The sequence below is a fragment of the Rhipicephalus sanguineus genome, chromosome 2, assembly GCF_013339695.2.
Source record: "Rhipicephalus sanguineus isolate Rsan-2018 chromosome 2, BIME_Rsan_1.4, whole genome shotgun sequence".
In the NCBI taxonomy this organism is placed as follows: Eukaryota; Metazoa; Arthropoda; class Arachnida; order Ixodida; family Ixodidae; genus Rhipicephalus; species Rhipicephalus sanguineus.
Genome location: NC_051177.1, coordinates 205,404,861 through 205,425,645, shown reverse-complemented (window position 1 = coordinate 205,425,645; position 20,785 = coordinate 205,404,861). Strand labels below are relative to the sequence as shown.

Below are 20,785 nucleotides of genomic sequence, written 5' to 3'. Positions count from 1 at the left end.
TAAGCGGTATGCGTATACATGCGGTTCTATGGGAGGGTAAACGGGAGTCGAAAAAGACCGCATTATAACCGGTCCTGCACTATATGCGGTTACGTTATAAGTGGTCTGCACTGTATTACTCAGCCTGAAGACGAAAAGAAATCATATTACGTGTGGTGAAATTATTGAACTATGTCTTGGTTCGAACGCATCTACTGGAAAAAGTCTCGCTAGCCTCCACAGCGTTGCACCTGACGTATGAAATGGACTACAATACAAGTACACATGTGAGATACCCACTACACTGTAAATCGTCGTAACTTTTATAATGTAGGGAAGCCCCCACTGTGCCATTATTCATCATTCTGCGGAGAAGCGTGTTGGTACCTGCTACACATCTGTAAGGCATTAAGGGCACTTTGTTTGTGTTGTGGCTGATTACTACGATGAAGAATTATGGCTTAGCCCTTTGTTGTGGGTTGGAAGCATTCAACGACCAACTCGTTGCACAATTTGCATTGTGTGACGCCTGGTTGTTATTTTACTCTTCTACCACGCCACATTACATAAGACATGGTACCTGCTACACATCTTTAAGGCATTAAGTGCACTTTTTGTTGTGGCTGATTACGATAAGAATTATGGCTGAGCCCTTTGTAAAGGGTTGGAAGCATTCAACAACCCACTCGTTGCGCATTGTGTGATGCCTGGTTGCTATTCTACTCTCCTACCAGGCTACATTACAAATGTTAAGGCTCGTTCACACCGGCGACTAGCAACGGTCGCGCGACCGTTTGCGACTGGCGGTCAAAAAGCGACTCAAAGCGACCGATGTTCACACCTGCATGCGACCTGTATGCGTCATCACATAGAACCCACGTCTGCTCGTATACAGCTTGCATTGCCGTTGCCCCATAAAATAGGCTGACGTCCTGTTCCTGCGCATCTGATTGGTTCAGAGGTTTGCGACTGCAGTCGCGCGACTGAAAAATCAAGCAGCGAGCGACTAAGCCAAAGCAGTCGCTTTGCGACCAAAACGGCCATTTGCGACCGTTTGCGACTAACTTAGTCGCGCGACCGTTGCTAGTCGCCGGTGTGAATGAGCCTTTAATGCGATCCCTTGCCCTTTATGACACCTGTATGGGGTCTTCTTGCAAGGGAGTTTCAAGCATCAGCATTGTTCTGTGATGGAATACTCGACTGTCACGCATAATGCCCGAGTTCAAATCCCATCTCATCATAGAAATATTTTTTATTTCGCGCAATAGCGGTTACAGACACCGGTGGCGGTGGACAACTGCCGCCAAAATTGGCCGTTGTTGTGACCTCATAACAGCTTTTGCTGTAAAAGGCACACGCTTATACGCCTGGTGCTTCTTTTAAAGGGGCCCTGCAACACCTTTCTTAATTATATTGGAATAGTCTCATTATTGACGTATGACTCTTCACGAGTCATATGCCGCAAAAATTTTTCGAATCCGTCAAGTCTAAGTGGTGTTACCAAATTATAGAGATCACGTTCCGCAGCTTTCTCTCTCAACTCAACGCAGCGAGCGCACGGAAAGCTGCGCGCGGCGTGAGGGGAGGGAGGGAGGGCGGAGGTGCGAGGAGGTGACGTCAGCGCCGGCGGCATTTTTTTCATTTTTTTTCTCTCTGGCGTCTCGGCGCAACCACGTGGTCTGTGCCGCCACTTCCGGTCGGCTTGCGTCGTTCTCGTCGAGCGGAGTCGATCGCGCTGTGTATCGCGCGTGCTTGAAAACTGCGCGTCGGTTTGGTAATGTTGGGTGTGCACCTCGAACGCCGTAGTGTTTTCATCGCTCTGCCAACCATGGAAGCAAACCTGCGCGCTCGTTTGGAACGAATGACAGCTGAGATCGGTTTCGGCCCATACTCCGATACACCGCCTCGTAAGACGGCACTGGCAGAACGACCCCGAAGCGCCGCCATTACCGGACGCCAGCATTGTTATCGGAGACACGCTGCGCCCGTGCCTCGGTCGGTCGTGAGAACGTGCCGACGATGCAGTTCTCAGCTGACGAGGCAACACTCGAACGGCTGCCACTCTCAACGGAACCGGCGATGGTCAAAAGCACAGAAATATTCACGTTTTCGGCACTGCGCATGGCGAAGAAAACGGAACCACGCAACTACGAGCAGACGAGCTGTCGGTGAGACCGGAAGTGCTAATATTAATGTTTGTTCGGTGTTTTTAACGCGATAACATAATATAAACGTACATATTATCTACTTATTGAACTCAAAATTAACAACGAAAGTAATAATGAGGGTGTTATCGTGATTATAACATCAGCCAATGGTGGAACTGCCGACAATCGCGTCATATTTTGCGGACTAATACATCATTTGTCGAGAGAAGAGGGAGCGATTTTCAGCTGACTTTGAGAATTTATTGTAAATTCCAGGCCGTGCGCATCGCTATAATATTTGGCTCGCGTGTTCTCGAGAGCCTTGACTACCGATCGGCAGCGCTTTTTGAGCATGCTCGAAAAGTGTTGCAGGGCCCCTTTAATGTCACGACTGTGGTTGGTGAATTCAGTTCTTAAGCCAATACGAAGCATGCAATGCCACCACTGAAAACACACCACAAAGAAAATAGGAGGAGAACAGGACAGAAAGAAAGCAGGGCTGGTCACGTAAACTTGATATGTTCCCATGCCTCCCAACGGTTAGAAGATCTCCGAATGGTGTGTTGCATGCGGATGTTAACCACGGGAAAGGGTGACTTGTCTGTTCTGGCAGTGAAGCATGGTAATGGGACAGTATAATTCCTTCTGACCTGTAGATTAAAAAGCTGATTTGGGAAGTTCTTAAAATGCTTCCTAGGCAGCATTTAACATCTTAACATCTTCCAATGTGTAATCATAACTTGCAGTGTGAAAGTCCTCAGTTTCTGGGACAAAGGAGTACCTGCAGAAGATTTTGCCTCTATCTTATTTCATTATTGGATAGCTTCAATTGCCAAAGTGCAACAAATGATTTATGTCATTACTTTTTTATAAAACTGGTTGTAAACGTGTGTCAAGTGCAGTGCAAGTTGAACCATAATATAAGAGACCTGTTCATATCTTACCAAAACCTGATGTGGCAGACTTGTAGCACCAGACTCCATGTTGCTGAAAAAGAGATTCGTTTCAGTATTCAATGAGACTAGAGGAGAGAGCATGTTTACCTGCATTTTCGAGAGAAGCTCGCCATGGGAAGGGCTAGTTCGGCAGCTTTCAGTCACACCATCATTGTACGGTCTTTAACTACAGCGCTGGGCTGACCATTGCACTACTGAGGCATTTGTGAAAACGCGTAACTGGCACTTCCACTGTCATGCATGCCATGCAGCACATGGCATGAATCTCAAAGAGCTCAAGTGCACTTTAATGGATTTCAGGCTTTATACAATCACTGTTTGGACAACAGCTCCTTAACTTGGCAAGAAAAAAATAACGTGGACAATTTTACGTTTGTACACTTTTAACTTCAAAGGTAACTTTAGTGTCATTTTGTTGTACAGTTTGATATTGTCCTATACTGTTTCTCGCTGTCATCTTGTCTCTCTTGCATAATCTACTTTGCTTGTTGGGTGTGGGGTCACAATTGCGTTCACTTCACTCTTAAGTCTCGTTTCCTTCACCTCCTCCTCGTGCAGCCCCATGGCCTCTCTGTGGTGATGACGTCACCGGCTGTGTTTGAGTTCACCGCCGCCATGTGTCCTGAGCGCCACGTTGAGGCAGTCAAGGCCCTCGGTGAGCCGCTCCAGTGTCACATATGTTCACTGCTGCTCCAATTACTAAAAGCTTTTCTACTCTGCGTTTTCAAGGTTAAGGCCCACAATTGCAGCTCTGTAGCTAGGGCACTCAGAATGCAAGGTCATGGGTTCGATTCCTGGGTCGTTGGGGTTGCATTGCAGTACCGGCAAAGTGCAGGGAACACCTGCTTGCCTAGTTGTGCGCAGTTGCGTGCTCAGTGCATGCTAAAATCGATTCTCAAGCCGCCCACTTCTACATCTTTCTTGATCTTGCACGTCGTTAAAACCCATAAATGAACTCTGCAACTGCTGCTGCATTCAAGCGCAGTTGTGGCTAGTTGTTTTTTGTGACACAGGTTGTATTGCAGTGCCGCAGTGTTGGGTTTACTGTCGATATAACACAACGTGAAAATTGTGGTTAAAAGATATCCGTGTGTAAATTGATGCCTATTCTAATGAGACATCTGCATTGTAGCCTTTCTTTTATAATCATTTACCGGTATAAAAGTGAATTCAAGGCTCTAACATCTTGCATTTACATTTGCATGGCAGCCTTCAGCGCCACATGAAAACCGCTGCATAACTGCATTTAAAAGGGAGGCTGAAAAGAAAAATAATTTCAGATATATGAGTAAATTCTTTTATCCATAATACCAAAAGCACTACTCTTGCTGGAAGAAGTCGTTTGATAAATGAAAAGAGGCATTAAAAAAAAGAATATACTAGATCGCAACAGTGTGCTGAATTTACTGCACCTGCTTGCCATGATGTCATAAATTTGGATGCTATTCACTAAGGCCTACATTAATCCTTATCCGTAAAAATTATTACGTTGCATCGTAGGAGAGCCACATGTTTAATTTGTGCAAGTTTTAAGAAATTTTACGGAGTCATTATAGCCAAAATATGACAAAATACCTTGAAATTCATGACCTAATACTGACTCTAAGGTGGTGGTGTTTTGGCATGAATTTCTTAAATGAAACTTTCACCTTCATTTTCCCTTCTAATAATGAGCTTATGATTGCCAAACTATCAACAGGTTTATCAAAGACTACCTCATCAGTCCAAAATGATTTAGTGTTGCACATTAGTCTTCCTTCAAGAACACTGCTGCACAGTGAAAATGAGAAGTGCATGGGAAGGCCACTTGCTGTGAGTGGTAGTTTGCTGGTAAGTCCCAGTAAAGGAAATGAGGCAATATGTTGTTTTGTGCAACTTTCTGTAATTAGTGTGTAATTGAATATCTAATTATTCTGCGATCAGTCAGCTTGAAGTCTTGCATAAAAAGAATAAAATATTACGCTCAAAATGCATGCGCACTTTGTTTTTTGGTTGTATTTGTTTCGAGCTAACAAATGTAATACTCTTGACATTGGTCCTGGAACGAGGCACACCGAACATTCATCGAACATGGTAATGTCTCCAGTATGCAGTGCAATGAAGATACACACGGTGCATCACGCGCCTGCATAGTTGATGTGTATGGAGGGAGAAAAGTTTATTGTGGCAGAAAAGCTGAGAGGTCAGCCTGAATCTATTTTCTGGCCTGCTACTAAGCGTTAGGAAGGGGAGAGAAAGAGAGGTGATGATGAGGAGGAGGAGGAAATGGAGATGAAGCAATGTCTAGAGACTATTTACAGTCTCTTGTCGAGTTCTGTCTCGCGCAAAAACTTGTTCAGCGCTTTCAGATTATCGCGGTGGTGATGAGATGGTGGTCCCAACAGAACTTTTTCTGAAACTTGTTTCGTAGATTTCAACAACACGGTGGCCATCGAATTCCTTTGCATGATGTATCGTGGGTAGACGCGCAAGAGGTGCTCTGTAGTCTCAGGAGTGCCGCACGCCTTGCAATTCAGATTGTCCACACAGCAGATAAGCTGTAGGTAACTACGAGTGAATGCCCCACCTAGTCTTAATCTGTGCAGTAAGCTTGTACTGCACCTTTTCATGGTTGGTTTGTACACACCGTTGCTAAAGGGAATATTCTTAACAGGAATGCATGAACAGGGGGCTGGCTACTCACGCCTACTTATGTTTTGACTGTATAGTTTCTTGGGTGGCTAAGCAGTTATGGTGCTCGGCTGCTGACCCAAAAGACACGGTCCCAGCCGTAGTGATTGCATTTTCATGGAGGTGAAATCCTAGAGGCATGTTTACTGTGTTATGTCAATGCGCATTACGGCGGTCGGAATTATCCATAGCCCTCCACTGAAGTGTCTCTCAGAGCCCAAGTCGCTTTGGGACATTAAACCCCGCAACCAACCAACTAAGCGGTTTCTTGGGCACTATTTCTTGACCGTTCAATATAATATGCCATTTGATATGTGTCCATCTCTGGCCAATTTTCTTGAACAGCTGTGTTCCACTGTAAGAGATGAGGTACAGAAGTCTCAAATGTCCATAGACATTTGAGGCATTTATACTTTTTCTGTTACAGTGGAACCAGCTCAGAGGCATCAGTCATAAAGGGAAAAGAAATTCGTGGCATCCCCCCCCCCCACCCTTTTCCTTGACTGGTCCAAGAGAGGCTAAGTCCTTCCTGAATTGCATACCTTGGGTAGCTGCAATTACAACCTGAAGTAAGCTCTACACATGTATACTGCTTGAAGGTACTGTGTGAAAGCCATGCACAAGGAAGCATGCATAGACAACCGGACTTAATTTTGGATGTTGATGCATTTGCAAAAAAACTTGCTGTTGGGTACCACTTTTTACCATGCATATTGGTCTGTGCTACCCAAATGACCCCACTGCAACAAATATATGCCTAACAAGACATTCCTTTGATATACGTCAGTAACTTCTGGAAATGTTCAGATTGCATTGACAATAATTGTTGATGCTTTCTCCTTGCTTTAAAACTCTGCGGTGCTATTTGTCCACTGCAGGGGGTGACGTGACTAACCTGAAGGAAGCAGACGCTGGCCGGGCCTTGGCCGATGTGCTGCGCAAGTACATGCAGGACATGAAGGTGGACAATGGACTTACTGCCCTGGGCTATGGCAGTGAGGACATCCCTGCTCTCGTGAGGGGCACCCTGCCCCAGGTCAGTGTACACCTGCTGAAATGTGTCTGTGTGAGCACAGCAATTAGTATTTCACTTACCGCCAGGGACAAACAACATTGCAGGTAGAAGTGGTTACAGTATAAAAAAGAACATAGAAGCAAATGGTACTAAATGCAAATGAATGAAATAATATACATTGAAATGGCTCTGTTATACAATGTTGGCTAAACTGTTCTTGAAGTGCTCGTCATCAGCCATGGCGATAGTGCAGCTGTAACATAATTTCACAGTTCAGATGTACTGCATAATCTCGTTAAACGTAACCTGTGGGGACTGGCAAAATGTGCTCCATATAACAGGAGCTTCGATTACTGAGAAAGACATACAAAGATGCTGCATCCACGTACGATACCAACCGAATTGAGGCAGTCCTGTTTGAATTTCATTTACTAAGGTTCTAATGGACATGGTAAAAATGACTGGCAGGAAGTGTTATGTTTAGACTATCAAAATGCATTATTGTGACGACAATCTAGCCAATATGGGAAGTGGGCAGGTAAACAGGTCTATTTCACGTAAAGTGAAGCTGTAAAATTTGATGAAAAGAGACATAGACAGGCAATTATAACTGCTGTTCAAGACCACATGTCGTTTCCTGTCCTCATGCAGAAGTAATTGCCCTGGTTTACTTTGATAATGAAGACCAAAAGGAAAGCTCATCACCAACGAGGGTATTCCCCCTATGTAATACCCTCGTTGAGGGCCTTTAGGGGTATTTTGAATAAAAACTAGCCCCATAATGTGTTTTGCTATGCAAAACACTTGCTTAGCCAAGGTTGCCTTGCTATGAAAAAAGCACAGAGAATCTTTCTGTACCTGTTGTCAGAAAAAACCTTAAGCTTTTCCTGTTTGGACAACTCCACAAATTGCAGCACAGGTATGCAATGTTTACTTTTCGCACAAATTGCTTCTGGAAAAGCAAGGAGTGCCCTGAAGTGACAAGCAAGGAAGGTATGGTACTTAGGAGTGGTTGTGCAGGGCTAGACCTGAGTAATCGCGAGATATTCCTCACAAGCCTCGTAGTTCTTGCATTTGTATAGCATGCACTGCTGAATGGATGCTCTTCACTGTTACGCAGGAACGTGTGACACGCCTGTCGCCACGCACGCACACTGAAGACGACCTGACCCAGCTCTTTGAGGCTTCCTTGACTGTGTACTGAACGCCCACACAACTCGTGGAGCGAGGACCTGTCATGCAGCAATAGTCTTGTATGCAGGAATGCCGATTACTTGGCTCTAAACTCCTGCCAACTTCTTGCCTCTTGGGCACATGCTAGGTGCCAAAGTTGGAGCCTGTGCCCAAGCCATGCCGAAGCTTCACTTCTAAATGACAACGATTGCAGAACATTCAATTAGAAACAAAGGTGGACAAGATGGCGCACAGTACTCAGCACACCCAACTTTACCAGTGCACATGACAGGGTTTTAAGGTGGACTTGTGTTTCACAGCAATCTACAAGTCTTGCTGTAGATACGTAGGTGTAGATACGTATGTAGGTTGACAAACTCACTCACTACTTGGACTGACACATGTGCCTTAGTCTTAGTAAGGCTGGCTGGGTAATGTTTGGAAACCCTAGTGCCAGTGGGCTCAGCTGAGCGTAATTGTGACCGAGTTTAAAGGGGCCCTCCAACACTTTTGAAGCACCCGCTTTTTATTTGTGGATTGTGTAGGCTGATGGATGGATGGAAGAACACTATTTAGGTCCAATAGGCCGCGCTAGTCAGTGCTGGGCAGTATCGAAGATACATGTATCTTAGATGCTACCTTAGATACTCTTTGGGTATCTTGTATCTGTATTTCCGATACACTCAATAATGTATCGTGTATCTTAAGATAAGTAAAAGCTCGTTAATTCGACTCTCGTTAATTCGGAAAATCGGTTAATTCGGACACGTCATCTGGTCCTTGTAAATATACGCATCACTCTATGAGACTGGGCGCTCGTTATTTCGGACAGATTTGACCGCAAATCGGATAATTCGGCGACTTTCGGGCCGCTGGCGAGGCTCGAAAACGAAAAAAGAACAATTCGGAACAAAAGTGAAGTTCAAACGCAGCATCGCCATGGACATCAATTATCGACTTGGCTTGGATTGAGACTGCTTGAACGCCTTTTTTTCGCGTGTGGGTTTTGTTGCTTTGTTACAGTGGCTAGAATGGGGAAGTGTGATGAGCGCGCCCGCTCGGTCGTGCCGTTTTGCAGGGAACAAGGTAGATGGCGCTGCGGCCCGTATTCACGTCGCGCGCTTGAAGCAGAAGCGTTGCCAAGGTCGTGTATCGCCGTGTTTCGTTATTCCACTTAGCATTTTTTTTTTTTTCGCTAGTGTGGCCACACACTTTGCATGTTGTAGCTCATTGATATGTAATGCTACGATGACGTGAAGCTTGCACGGATGCGGAATGCCCTCAGCTAAACGCGACCAACAGGATGTTGGATTCTTGCGATTGCAATAGTTTAGTTCGCCCTTAGATTTATTAAACAACTCTTAATGAAAAAAAACAGTGTGGACACTTTATTGTATTATTGTTTATTGTAATACACTTTATTGTATACTTGTCCAAACACAGCAGAAAAACACACAGATGCAGTCGCACAGGTTAGAAAGCAGTCATGTGACCTGAATGTTTATGTCAGACGGCTAAGCTTCAGATGTTTTGTTTTTGTCTCTCGCGGGTAGATGCACGTTCCTTGTTCAGCGACTTCGTGTAAAAGTGGAGGCGCGTTACGAAAAAAATCTTTATCATCTGCTTGGTCAGGCTCTTGCCTAACCAACCAGATGATAAAGCAGCTGAGGGCTCTTCATTCGCATTGTCACGCATTCAACTAACCAATCTGGGTTGTACTTCATTCCCTTTGCCGACTTACGTCGTGCACCCTGAAAACACTGAATGATGACAAGCTTGGGTGTGAGATCTTTTAGTCGGCTTTCAAGGACGTTTCCTTCGAGCTCCTCATTTTGCTGTTTCAGTTTCTGCATAGTGTCTTCATACCGCGAAAGCTTGACCCTTAATCTTTTAATAACTTGTGTTTGTGCCCTCCTCTTTAATGATAAACGAACAGCTCGAGTCAGGCTGCGTTGTTTCCGCGCAGATCTTTCATTAATAAGGCATTTCCTGAGATGCTAGCACGAAACGCATTGTTTTTCTCTTGCGTAGTTCCCTGGTATTTTGACCTCCATATTACGGTACCAGTGACCACGTATGTACCTCTCGTTGCCGACGGCAAACGGATATTCTTCAAGAGTTCCAGCCCCTGGGTACACACTTAGAGCGTCTACCTGCCCTAACAGTGAGGCAGGGTTGTCGCGCCCATCGTGCAGTATCTGCACTCCTTTCACAAACACTTCTTGCTTCACCCCGTTTTCTTCTTGTGTGAAAACAACCAACTTCCTGGCGAACAAGATGCTTTTGTCTTTTCTGGGTTCACACACGCTGTAACCAACAGTCAGAGGAGATGCACCGAACCAGGGGCGTAGCCAGATATTTTTTTCGGGGGGGAGGGATTCAACCATACATTATGTATGTTCGTGCGTGCGTCTGTATGTGTGCGTGTATATATACCCAAGCAAAATTGAAAAATTCCAGGGGGGGGCGGGTTTCAACCACCCCCCCCTTAGGTACGCCCCTGCACTGAACGTGTGTTTCCCCCGAGAGGGCGACGGTAAGGCGAGATTGTCAAACGGCATGCACGAATCGCTGTCCATGTCAACACTGTCGATCGCGTTCTCAGCACTTAGTGATGAGGCGGTTTCTTGAGCACGTTTCTTCCTCGGTGGGGCATACTGTTCAGTCCTTGTAGAGCGCTTTCTCCCCGGAAGCAGCACAGGCCTGATTCTGTCAATGCGGACGAGCTCACCATTCACAGTGTGCTCATAGTATCTAGAAATGAACCTGTCGTGGAAGTGGAGTCCGCACATTGCACAATTTTTTTCCAGTTCTTGTCGGCGCGAGGAATAGCGCGTTGCCACTGTGTGAGCAAAGCTGTGTCCTTCGGTACACCAAACAAGGACAGTTTAGTCTTATTAGACTGAAAGCCTGGCGTACACCCAGGCACAAAACAGTGACTCTGCCTCCGCGGCATGGCTACAAAGGACGGGGGGCGAATATTGGGCGCAGATCCTAAAATTAACCGCACGCACATGTCACTCAACAAAGAGAAACAGCAGGCTTTTCGGCGCGGCGGAGCTTCAGCGACGTGAATGCGGGAGCTAGCGCCCCCACGCGGTTCCCTCTCCTCAGTCTTCAGCGGCTCCCATAGGAACCGCTCGCCGGTCGTCACACTTCCCCATTCTAGCCACTGTAGCTTTGTTTCCGTTGGTGTGCTGCATCGTTGATAGCCGATTTATCGAGGAACGTTTCACTACGGCTCCTTTAGCTTGATCGTTGCTGGTGCTTTTGTGCTGACTTCTCGTGTGACCACACTCCACGCCGATGGCAACGCCGGCGAAGCAGCCCAAGTACGAGGCCAAGGACTTCACCGCCAAAGTAGAAATTTTGCGTGCTCTGAATAATGGGCTCTCCCGACAAGAAGTGATGAAGAGTGATGAAAGGGGATCCTTGTGTCCTTGTATCGGCGGCAAAAGACGCAAGGAACGAGTGACCGTACTTTTAGCCACCAACGTGACGGGAACAGAGCGCTTGCTGCTTCTCGTTATCGGAAAGGTTCAAAAGCCACGCTGCTTTAAGAACATCAACAATCTTCCTGTGGATTACCGTGCCAACCGAAAAGCGTGGATGACGGGTGAAACTTGCGGACACTGCAGACATCATGCGAGCTGCTGAGCACCTTGAAGGGCTCAGAAAAATTGTGTCCGCGTGAATATCTGCTCGAAAACAGACAAGCATCCGCGATTACTTTGTTAAGTAAAGGTATGTTGAAAAAACTAGTGCATTTATTGTGTTTATTTCGACCATTCGATAATTCGGACATTCGGTTAATTCGGACATTTTTTCCGGTCCCTAGAAATCCGAATTAACGAGCTTTTACTGTACAAGATACTTCTAGAGAAGCAACACTGTGCAATACAATAAACGGTGGCTGACCTCCGCTTCTCAAGCTGATACTGCTGCCACTCGGCCACCTGAATAAAAGAAACGACCGTAACATTCTTTTATCTTTCCGTCAGAGTCCTTCGGCGAGGGCAGGCGATGAGGTCTGCACGTCCCTATTGGTGGAGCAGAATCACATGGCAGCACTCGCGCAATCTTGACAAGATCAAGCGCGCAGCCGACCTTTTGCTTTCGCTATATTTACTTGCGTCGGTGCCATGACTCTTGTTCATAAACACTGTACTGTTGCGTACTCCAATGCGTGTGGCGTCTTTTGCGCAAATCCCAATGCCATTATAGTGGCATTATCGAAGTATATATCTGGCGTGGTGCTTCGTTGCAAAGTCTGAAGAATGGAAGGATGGATGGGGTTGCTTTGCGTCTCGTGGCTTTCACACAACAGCGATGTGAAAGATCTCGTGGATGTAAGTTTGACTTACATACAATGAGATTCACTCGTATGCAAATGAGATTGTAACAACCGTTGCACTACCGGTGCCGATGCTGGATGGAATAGAACAAGCACTAACGTAACAGAAGATATCTTGGTGTACTGTGTCTTTGTTCTTCCTGGTTGCTGCTAAACTAAGTTTTCTGCTTTATTCTTATTTTTGAACTGTCCACATCATTCCTACTATTTGCATATCTACATTCCATTTGGGTTTACTGTTATGTCAAGACGATGTTGAGGACAAAGGTAATAAGGTGGGCGTGCCTAGAAAGGACAGTAACGAAAATTCTCCTTACGACTTAGTAATAATGCAAAACTGAGTTTACATTACAATAGTGGAAATATAAGTAGACATCATAAAGATGCTTGGAAGGGGATTTGACATACAATACCAAGCATGCAGTTTTTAACAGCAGAGCTGTTTAGTTTGTCGGTAACTTGTGCTCCGTCGTAAAAAACTATCATCATCTTAAACCGGCACGTGCTCTCTTCTTTCTCTTTACAGTGAAACTCTTTAAGCTATCGGTAACTAGCGTTCCTTTGTGTAAAACTCCTCAGGTGGGTATGCCCCCACAGGAATGAGGCAAGTCCCACTACCGTGTACAGCAGGTGTGAGTGTCAGACAAAAACGAACATGTGAAAAAGAGAAAGCGATAGAAAGAAAATATACGGAAAGAAAGGAGAGAAAGAAAATAAGGAGAATGACACAGGAAGGGAAAAATAGAGAGAAATTAAGGCAATAAAGACAAAAAGATAAAAAGACAGAAAAACATGGACATAGAAACAAAGAGAGAGAGAAAGAGATAGAAAGAGAAAGTGATAAATAGAGAGAAATATAAAAAAAGCTGGAAAGAGAAACAGAGTGCAAAATAAAGAAATAGAAGCAGATACAGGAAATAGAAAGACAAGAAAGAAAGAAATAGAAACAAGGAAGGCCGCCCAGCTGCGCTCTTCCTTCAGGCTTGGCACCACTAGTGCGAAGATGCCATAATTTTCTTATGAGCGTGCCCACGAGCCGTTTTATGCTATTTTCCATAGGCAGTTTTCTGTTGTCTGACCTCAACATTTAAGTGGACGGTACATCACGCTCAATTGTCACAGCTTTTAGGGGTGCCACCGATATCATGCTTGCAGAGGGTGTTCCGCGTAACTAGAAACAAATATTCACAAAGACGTGGTTAATCTCAGCTGAATGAAACCAACGACATGGTTTGCCGTTATGCGGCACTCGTTAGGGTATTTTTCGAAGATCAGTTACGCAACATTTTGGATATTCACCTAAGGACCAAATGCCTTTCGTTACATTGTAGAGGGCATTGCAAAGCCACCGATCCAATTTTTTTGTGGGAGCATACATGATCCGTAGTGATTTTTTCCGGCTATAAAGGGACCGACAACTGGCCAGAACGTGGGATTAGATCCTGGTATAAATGAAAAGACCGTAAAATATAGTGACCGATTCCAGCATCCTTTTCGCGTTGTGAGTAGAATTTACAATTTTAAATCTAGTGTAAAAGTAACAAAAACCCCTATGTCGCGCAGCCTAGCGGAAGAGCCTTGAAGCTGGATTATGAAGTCGATCACTCTGCTGTACGTAGTCTGATGCTGTCATGAGTACCATAGTTAGACCTCAAAGTTAGAGTATGTATATTATTATCCGGCCTCATTCAATTCTGTGCTGCTTACGAGGTAAAAGCAGCTGCACGGTGAGAAGCGGCGCTGCCTTCGCGACTGCCCGTAGACCATGTCGAGCCGCGGCGCATGTGCGCGAAGTGCACGCATGCGCAGTAACTCACCGCGCTCGAACACCAACCGCTCTCGCGCTCACTGTTCGCAGCATTTGTTGTCTCGTGTGTATAATGACTTCATATTCGCCGCAGATGGAAAATTCTGATTACAAATGTTTCGCGGCGTTTTACACGTTAGCATTGCGTGATTAGGCACTCTGACCGGTGAGCTTTCCGCTGCGCTGAAGAAAATAGGTACCATGAAAATTGGTTTTCGGCAAGGCAGTCAAAAAAAAAAAATCGTGCCCACCAAAAGATGGCGTCTGCGCCCGCCATTTTAGTAGAGGCAAGATGAACCATCGGCGTTTGACGAAGGAAAGCGAGAGTTTTCCTCGCACGCCAGACGAGTTTAATATGGCAACTTTTACGGGTCAGATACTGCTCCAAGTGCGTCTTTGTGTTACCAGTTTCCGGAAATAAGCCTCAAAATAATGGCAAATTTTATTGGCTATCAATCGCCAATACACCTCTGGGCGCGTTACTTTTGTCGGCAACAACGATCTTTTATTTTATAATTCACGTAGTATTTACACTAACAGATCAAAGTCATTTAATCTCCAAGTAGGCACCACCAGAAAAGAGTTCGTTTCCGAGCTCTTGGCTAGGCAAAAGCTGGCTTCACTTTCGCTGGCAAGTCGTTGCGAGAGCTTCCACTCCAGAATTTTTTTTTAAACCTCCTTGGTTGTCGGTCCCTTTAAAGAAAGCCCGCGAAACATGACCACGTGACTGCCCTCATGCGCTACCGTACTGCAGCGCTCTCAAATGCCCTTCGAGCAAAACAACTGGCGCATGGACCATGGCGAAATGAGCTGTCGCGGCTCTAGGCATAGGCGTGCGCAGGGTTCCCCATTAGGGGGGGGGGGGGCAAAGGTTCGTCGCAGCGCCCCCCCCCCACCCTACTAAGTGAATGTATGGGGCAGATATTGCGCCCCCCCCCCCTTAGGTGGCTAGAAGGGTCAATGTACGGGACAAATCTTGCGCCCCCCCCCTTCGTTGGTGATTAGGGGGGGCGGCCGCCCCGCCCCCGTGCGCACGCCTATGCTTCTAGGCATCGGCTTCACAGTGAGTCAGCATTTTTGATGGTCGCACACGGCAAGGAAACGCCATCGTCCCTGATAAGTGATAGGCTGATGGTCCGCGCGCCGGTTGTTCCATGAGTGGCGCAGCCATATGGTTTTATTTCATATGTCGTGGGCTTTCTTTAAAAGCCAGAAAATAAACACCATGCAACATGTATGTCGCCAAAGAAAAAAAAGGATCGGTCGTTTCGGAATGCCTTTTACGTCGTCACGCGCCAACGAAATGTTTTTAGTTTCGGTTTCAATTTCGTTAAACCGCAAAAAGTACCGTTCCGTTTCTGTTCCGGAATGAAAAAAAGATGTTCCGTAACGGTTTTTATTTGTATGCAAAATTTTGAAGTTAAAGTAATCATAAAAAACATTAGATTTGTGGTATAGTTACTTGCGCTCCGCTTAAGAAAGGGGGACAGGGGTAAAACACGTTCTTCCCACATCCTTCAGAGGAGCGGAAGTAACTGTACCACGAATTCCACCAAATAGCGCAAACCAGTACCCTTCAAAGTCATAGTGTTTGTTTTCTCCAAAGGCAATTACGAATTTTTTTTTTTTTGGCGGGCTCAGTGGTTTGTGTCAAGGGAGTGAGCACGATCTCAGAAGCAGCACGTCACTGAGTGTACTTTCTGACGTGCGAGACCACTGTTCTGATAAAAAAATCGCCAGGCCTGCGCGGAACACGCAGCCCATGGGTCACAGCGAAAGCTGGAAGAGCGGCCTTTCTAGATCGCGTTGTAGACTCTCTTGGGGCAACTAATAGACGTAAGACTCTGCCTAGGTGGCGCTGCGAAAAACACCGCCACCAGCGCCCTCATCACAACCCTGACGCTAACTGGGTGGTACAAAGAGAGCCGTTCGCAAGCGAATGTGCATAGGCCACAATATAACCCCCACCCCCCTCTTTCGTTGGTGTCAAGGCGCGGTTACCTGAAAATGAAGGACCTGGAAAGTTTCTTCCGCCAATCCACGCTTCAGAAACATAGGAAGCTGATCAAAGCAAACTCCGGCGTGATGCAACTCGCAAGTACAAGCGAGCATCGCACGACATCGAGTTCGAGGCAAGCCCTCCGACATCAGCTCTCTAGCGCCTAAATGCGTTAAAATCTGGTATATATGTAATGCCAAAACGATGAACTACAGATCAGTTTACTTAGGTATGTACCTTACGATCGGTGGCACAAAACTCGCTTTAATATGGACAAATGGCTCCGGCGATTTTCGCCTTTGCAGTTGCATTCTCCCTTAATTCAACTCTCGCTTCCTGTGCATTGGACTGTTTTATTACGCATCCTAAAATGGTCTCTTGATGGTCGTCTTCCGTTTGTATATACTGTTGTGGGATGCGGAGTCGGTGAAGGACGGATCCCAACATAAAACGAAACTATGTTTATTAACGTAGTACCAGCAGCAGGGCAAGCATGCCGATGCTGCGCTTCGGAAGGTTAGAGAAACAAACATGAAACCAAGCTTGGTAGCTTGGGTTATATAGCCAGCAGTGGTAACGTAAGCCTCCGGTGAAACTGCGTGGCGCTGTCTTTTATCGGAAGCGTGTTGCAGCAGGTAGCTGTGTCACGCCGGGCTAATCAGTGACGAGACGGAGGCTGCGTAGGTCTGTGCGCAGTGGTCGCCTCACTGTAAATGGGGATACCTGCGTGTCCACTTTCGCGTGGTACAACCAAAGGCAGAACCGTGGCCTCCGAGATAGCTACGGCAACCGCGGAGGCCACGGGCAAAACAAACCTGAAGGTGGTCACGACCAACATTTTGCGATTTACTTGTATGACGCACGTGTTACCTGGTTAGAACCAGAACTCTGAGCCTTCAAAATGTGCGTCCTCGATGCCGTGTAGTGACGACCAACTCCGATTATAGGTTCTCGCGGTGTGCGTATCATGGGTCTTCAGTCTGCCTCTAGCTGCTGACTTCATGTTACACGGCATGCACCGCGGTCAGAGCCTCCGCTGAGCTTCATGTAGTACGGTTACCACGGTTTTCCCTAACGGCTACGCAAAATAACAGAGCCTTTCTTCTTCGTACGACAACTATGGAAATCGGTAAAACAAACTTTTACGTCCGTGGCAATTCACAACGCAGCGTGCGGAGCGGTCTCATCTGCTGCTATTTTCGTCGTCGTTTGATCCAGCAAGCACTTCATGACGGTTCGGTGGCGCGCCCACCTACCGGAGAAAAATTCACAGCTCTCGTTCTGAGTTAAATGCGAAAACACACGCGATATTAAGCTCAATCGTTGTTTCGCACTCGATAGTTGCACCTGGTCCGACAGCAAACTGTGCGAGGGAGTCGGTCTTTGCATGGTTCTTTGTAGTTTGTACTACCCAATACTTCTCCGACAGGTGGCGCCACGCGTCATGGAAACCACGACCTACTGTACTCCTGACCTGCCCAGATGTCCCCTCTCCAGCACCCACGTTGTAGTTAATATCTTCTGTCGCTAGGGACGTAACTAGAAGGGGGTAGTGGGATCAGGGAGAGCCGGCAGGTGTGGCATCTCATGTCGATGCCGCGAGATGGCGCCACCAGCGCCTGGGCTGTACGGAACGCGGAACGCAGAGCATTGGCAACGCGGAGAAAGCCGTGTGGGTGTTTCCCCGAAAAAGGGAAGCACGCAGTTCCTTAGCATGTTTTTCTGGAAGCTTCCTCTGAATTAAGCGCATAGATAGATGGAAAGGCGGACGTTTTTAAGGTCGCGTGAAAATAAAGCCGACCCAACGAGTGCAGACAAACGGCCGCACGACGATGTGGCCGATTCGTAAAGGCTCGCGAACACCGTAGACGTAAAAATGTGAATGGGTAAATTGCTTAATTCATTTGTCATTAACAATTTTCACGTTAGGACGCAATCGCATTCACAAGTTCGAGTTAGCCAAGCAATTGCGGCGCATTTATTAACACATTCAGAACATATGCCCTATATCATAAGCGTTTATTTCATTACGAGCGGTTTCGTTTACGAAATTACACATCCCCTGAAAGCTTGGGAGTTAATTATTCCCATGACGACGCCGCTATGGCGCGGTCGTAGTAGTTACCCGAGATAGTGAAACTTCATGACACAGTAAAAAAAAAAAAAGCAACTCGAGTTGGCAACAAAAAACTCTTTATTGGCACAAAAGATAGGCAGGCACCAGTGGCGTAGCCAGGAATTTTGTTCGGGGGGGGCTCACGTTGCAGCGCGACCTCCTCATTGAATTTTTAGGACGACTAAGTATATGAATAACATTTATTTATTTATTTATTTATTTATTTATTTATTTATTTATTTATTTATCTGTTCTTTCTTTATTTATTTATTTATTTATTTATTTTTTATTTATTTATTTATTTATTTATTTATTTATTTATTTATTTATTTATTTATTTATTTATTTATTATATCCTCAAAGGTCCCATATGGGACTTTACATGAGGGGTGGGCGTCATAAAATGGCGGTATCGATGAAGGTGTATGTTAGGATGTGGTTGAGTCTGCTTCCTGGATGGCATTTTTGAAGCGCGCAAAATCACGGATGACTGCTGCTTCGTTCGGAAGGTCATTCCAGTCTCGGGTGGTGCGCAAAAAGAAGGGCTGCTGAAATGAGGTGGTATGGGCACATGGCGGAATCACAGCATTTGGATGACTTGTGCGATGACCTCGATGGACCGGCTGGATGAGGTGGTTGTCACGCGGGGTTGAATAAAAGAATCTGTGAAAAAGGCAGAGACGTGCAATACGACGACGAAGAGCGAGGGTAGAAAGATTTAACTGGGATTTGAGGGCGGAGACGCTCGAGTAGCGGGAATAATCTGAAACAATGAATCTGGTTGCTCGGTTCTGTACTGACTCAAGTATTTCGATATGATTAGTTTGATGGGGGTCAAAGACAGCAGCTGCATACTCAAGTTTTGGTCTGACAATGGTGTTATAAGCGAGTAGTTTAACGGAAGGTGGTGTCATGGAAATGTTACGGCGTGTGTACCCGAGAGCGCGGTTATCGGAGTGAATTATGTGATTTATATGGTCGCCCCAATATAGGTTACTCGAAAGATGGACACGCAGGTATTTAATCGAGTCAGTAGCAGCTATATTACAGTTGTTGATTGTGTAAGTAGCCGGCGTGTGGTTTCGGCGACGATGGAAAGAAATTAGTAATGTTTTTTTTCGCATTAAGGGACATCAACCAGGTGGTACACCACTGCTGAATGCGTGAGAGGTCATGCTGTATATAGAGGAGACATCGGTGGGGTTATTTATAGGGCGGTAGAGGACACAATCATCAGCAAAAAGACGGATGTTAGATTCAACGGAAAGCGGAATATCGTTAATGTATATTAGGAATAAAAGAGGCCCTAGGACGATACCCTGGGGCACGCTGGACAAGACATGCGAGAGGTCGGAGGAGTGATCATTAACATGCACGAATTGTTTACGGTTTGTTAGGAATGCTTTAATCCAGTTAAAAACATGCCGATGAAGGTTTAGACGCGAGCTTTTTTGACGGAGACGGGAGTGAGGTACCATATCGAAGGCTTTTTCAAAATCTAAGAACAGTGTGTCAATTGGGATGTTACGGTCCATATGAAGGTGAATGTCGTGGAGGAATAATGTTAGTTGGGTCTCGCATGAGTGATCTTTACGAAAGCCATGTTGGTTTGGGTGAAAGAAGTTTACGGATGATAAAAATGTAGCAACGTGAGAAAAGATGACGTGTTCCATGATCATTGAACAAACACTAGTGAGCGAGATTGGTCGGTAGTAACGTGCAAATGAGCGGCCACCTTTCTTGAAGAACGGAAAGACCTTCCCAACTCTCCAGTCTAATGGGACTTCACCTGTGTCGGGTGACTACTGAAAAATGATTGACAATATGGAACTACATACATGTTTAGTATTTTTCAGAATTTTGGCGTTTATGCCATCTATACCGCATGACGAAGAGTTCTTTAATTGGTTAATAACTTTTACAATTCCCTCTGAATTGAATGTAATCTTTGGCATTGGCGGAAAAGCAAAACGCGGAAAATCAGGAAGTTCGTTGTTAGGTTCGTTAGTAAAGACTGAACAAAATGCAGAGTTGACGGATGGAACGTCGCAGTCGGCAACGGGGGATCCAGAAGTGTCACAAAGAGAGACTGTGGTTTTGTCGTCCGGTTTCATAATTTTCCAAAAGCGGCGTGGGTATGTACATGTATTACCATGTACATACATTGTCACTGGTATTACCATTAATATGTATTACCAGTGACAATTTGTATTAGATGCTGCAAATCACTTCTTGAATGCTGCCCTCTGTTAAGAACGTGTAAGAAATGTGTTTTTTTCGTAAAAATATTATGTTGGCATGCCCGCAAAATCTTTCCAGGAATAACTGTCTTCAATCTTTTCAATATTTGTGTTTGTGTGTGTGTGTAACAGGTACGGCAAATATCACGTAAACTTCGGAACTGCATCAGCTTTGAACTGAAGAGGTGCCCGATAACAAAAAAATGAAGTCCACGAAATAACCAGGATTTTAATGCAGATTGTTTACGCAAAATGTTAATCTTTTTGCACAAATGATGCGGCCAGGGAAAAGCAAGAATGGGAAAGTACACCTCGAATACGGGCAAAAT

At 45.6% G+C, this 20,785-nt stretch overlaps 1 protein-coding gene across 1 annotated transcript in view; it reads left to right on the top strand.

The window, feature by feature from the left end:
• Positions 1 to 8,288, top strand: part of LOC119384022 (hydroxyacid-oxoacid transhydrogenase, mitochondrial-like) — a 37,248-nt gene extending 28,960 nt beyond the window's left edge. The window contains 3 exon segments of the mRNA XM_037652308.2: positions 3,641 to 3,737; positions 6,631 to 6,788; positions 7,888 to 8,288. Of these exon segments, the coding sequence (XP_037508236.2) occupies positions 3,641 to 3,737; positions 6,631 to 6,788; positions 7,888 to 7,971 (339 nt within the window). The 3' untranslated portion in view covers positions 7,972 to 8,288.
• Positions 8,289 to 20,785: the final 12,497 nt, after the last annotated feature.